The sequence below is a fragment of the Danio rerio genome, chromosome 20 (assembly GCF_049306965.1).
Source record: "Danio rerio strain Tuebingen ecotype United States chromosome 20, GRCz12tu, whole genome shotgun sequence".
In the NCBI taxonomy this organism is placed as follows: domain Eukaryota; kingdom Metazoa; phylum Chordata; class Actinopteri; order Cypriniformes; family Danionidae; genus Danio; species Danio rerio.
In genome coordinates, this window is record NC_133195.1 from 52,292,501 (window position 1) to 52,295,000 (window position 2,500).

Genomic DNA, 2,500 nt, shown 5'->3' on the forward strand with positions numbered 1-2,500 from the left:
CAATAAAAATCTGATGATTCGCTGCATTAATAAATCTGACTTAACTTGATCCTAAATCTATAAAGGGGAGAAAAAGATTAAGCCATCAATGGAAAGTAGGGCTGCTCGATTTTGGTAAAAATCATAATCACGATTATTTTGGTCATAATTGTAATCACGATTATTCCAAACGATTATTAGTTGAAGTCAAAATTATTAGCACTCCTGAGAATTTTTAAAAAATAAATATTTCCCAAATTATTTTTAACAGAGTAACGAATTTTAACAGTATTTGCTCTAATGAAAGGGTTATTTGTTTTGTTTTGGCTAGAGTAAAAGCAGATTTAAATATTTTGAAACCTCTTTTAAGGTCAATATTATTAGCCCCTTTAGGCAATATATATTTTTGATTGTCTGCAGAAGAAACTACTGTTATACAATGACTTGCCTAATTACCCTAATTAAGCCTTTGAATCACACTTTAAATTTGAATGTTTGTATTTAAAAAATATCTACTAAAATATAATGTACTGTCATCATAGCAAAGATAAAATTAATCGGTTATTAGAAATGAGTTATTAAAATTATTATATTTAGAAATGTGTTGAAAAAAAAATCTTCTTTCCATTAACCAGAAATTGTGGAGGAAAAGGGTTGCTAATATTCAGGAGGGCTAATAATTCTGACTTCAACTGTATATATATATACAGTTATTTTCCACCCTGCAAAGGAAAGATAAATAAAATAAAAATATGAAACAAACTGCTTTAAGCATCTTCACTGTAAGAAAAACACTTTAGCTACAAAAGTCCTTCAGTCAAGAGGGAGAGGGGTTGTGTTAATCATGATAAAACAGGTGGCAGCTATTGTGCTCTGTCTCTTTAATGGTTTCGCTTTCACGCGTCCTTTGATTCTCAACTCATTTGTTTATTACACAAATGAGGGTTAATATGAATAATCACTAAACACTGCGTTTTGACACCTATTTGAACATTTAAGCGCTAAAGTTAATGACTTTAGATGTGTGTGCTCTCTGCTCGTCGCAATGTGCGAATGAGACCAAGTGCTGACCGCATGCTTCTGACTGTCTGCGCCACACACACACGCACATAAGCATGCGGTCTTTCGCGCTTTTAAGAGCAACAAGTGAGGATAACTGGAAAGGGGGCGGGAAATAATGGAATAATCGTTTATCTCGAATAATGGTTTTTCATAATCGTTAGAAGCCGTAATCGAAATCGGATTTTCGATTAATTGCACAGCCCTAATAGAAAGTAATACTGTGGTTAAAAGAGTCTTGCAGATAAAAGCATAACAGGGCCATTGTGGTCCAGTGGTTGGCACTTTTGCGCTACGACGCCCCCGGCCCAACTTCGAACCTCACCTTAGTAATTATTATTATTATTTTTTTATTTTTAGTGTTACGACATATAATATTGTTTGAGTTACTTATGTAGATGTACATATTTTATTTTTAATTTTTGCGTGACCACCGTTACAAAGGACTGGATATCTATAAAGAATTTTGCACAGAATATATATTCACATATTGCAGGAAAGGACATTGTGATGTCTTAAAGCATAGTGTTGGAGATTTAGCTACCCTTTAATGTTCTCTTATTTATGAAAAACATTTAAAGTTCTAAAGCAGCTGTTTCCTTGAAAAAGGCGTGGAAGTGTCATTCGAAACTGAATTGGAAAAAACTTTATTTTAATATAGTCAGACGTGAACTTTGGTGGGCCGGTCTACGGTTTGAAACTCCAGGGCTGAAAAGAAGTTCCACTCCGGGCCTAAAAGCATTTCTCTTAAATCCTCACTGGAAGCAAAGCGTCTAATTCTTGCAATGTTTAAACAAAGCTAGTTTTAACTATTTCCCTGCTGTATTTTTCTCCATCAGGTGTTGTGGAAATCCTACATTGACTTTGAGATCGAGCAGGAAGAATACGACAACACACGAGGACTGTATAAGAGATTGTTACAGCGCACTCAACATGTCAAAGTAAGCATCAAAGACTGGCAGAGACCACATGCTCATCTTTAAGGACTACGTGAATGTAATGTTGTTGTGCTGTAGGTCTGGATCAGCTACGCTCAGTTTGAGCTGTCCATCGACACAGAAGACCGCGTGCAGAGGTGCAGACAGGTCTACGAGGAGGCCAATAAGGGCATGCAGAACTGCGAGGAGAAAGAGGAGCGTCTGATGCTCTTGGAGTCCTGGAGAGACTACGAGGAGGAGTTCGGATCCTTCACCCACAAGGAGAGAGTCCGCAAACTCCTGCCGGAGAAGGTGAAGAAGAGGAGGAAGATCACGGCGGAGGATGGGGTGAGTGATCATTCTGTCCTCGTGGCAGGAGTTTTTAAGGCAGTGTTTTTTCAGGACACATTACACATTTCAGTTATAATACATTTATTAATACATAATACTAGAAATGATCAGGATTTTTGCAGCTGGTACCGAGTACCAATGCCTTGTCATGATGATCAGCAGATACCGAGTACCAATTCTGATGCCTCAAGCTT

At 37.1% G+C, this 2,500-nt stretch overlaps 1 protein-coding gene across 1 annotated transcript in view; it reads left to right on the plus strand.

Moving 5' to 3' along the window:
* Window positions 1–2,500, plus strand: part of crnkl1 (crooked neck pre-mRNA splicing factor 1) — a 21,562-nt gene that overhangs the window by 16,126 nt on the left and 2,936 nt on the right. Inside the window, 2 exon segments of the mRNA NM_200946.1 lie at window positions 1,878–1,979; window positions 2,055–2,303. Of these exon segments, the coding sequence (NP_957240.1) occupies window positions 1,878–1,979; window positions 2,055–2,303 (351 nt within the window).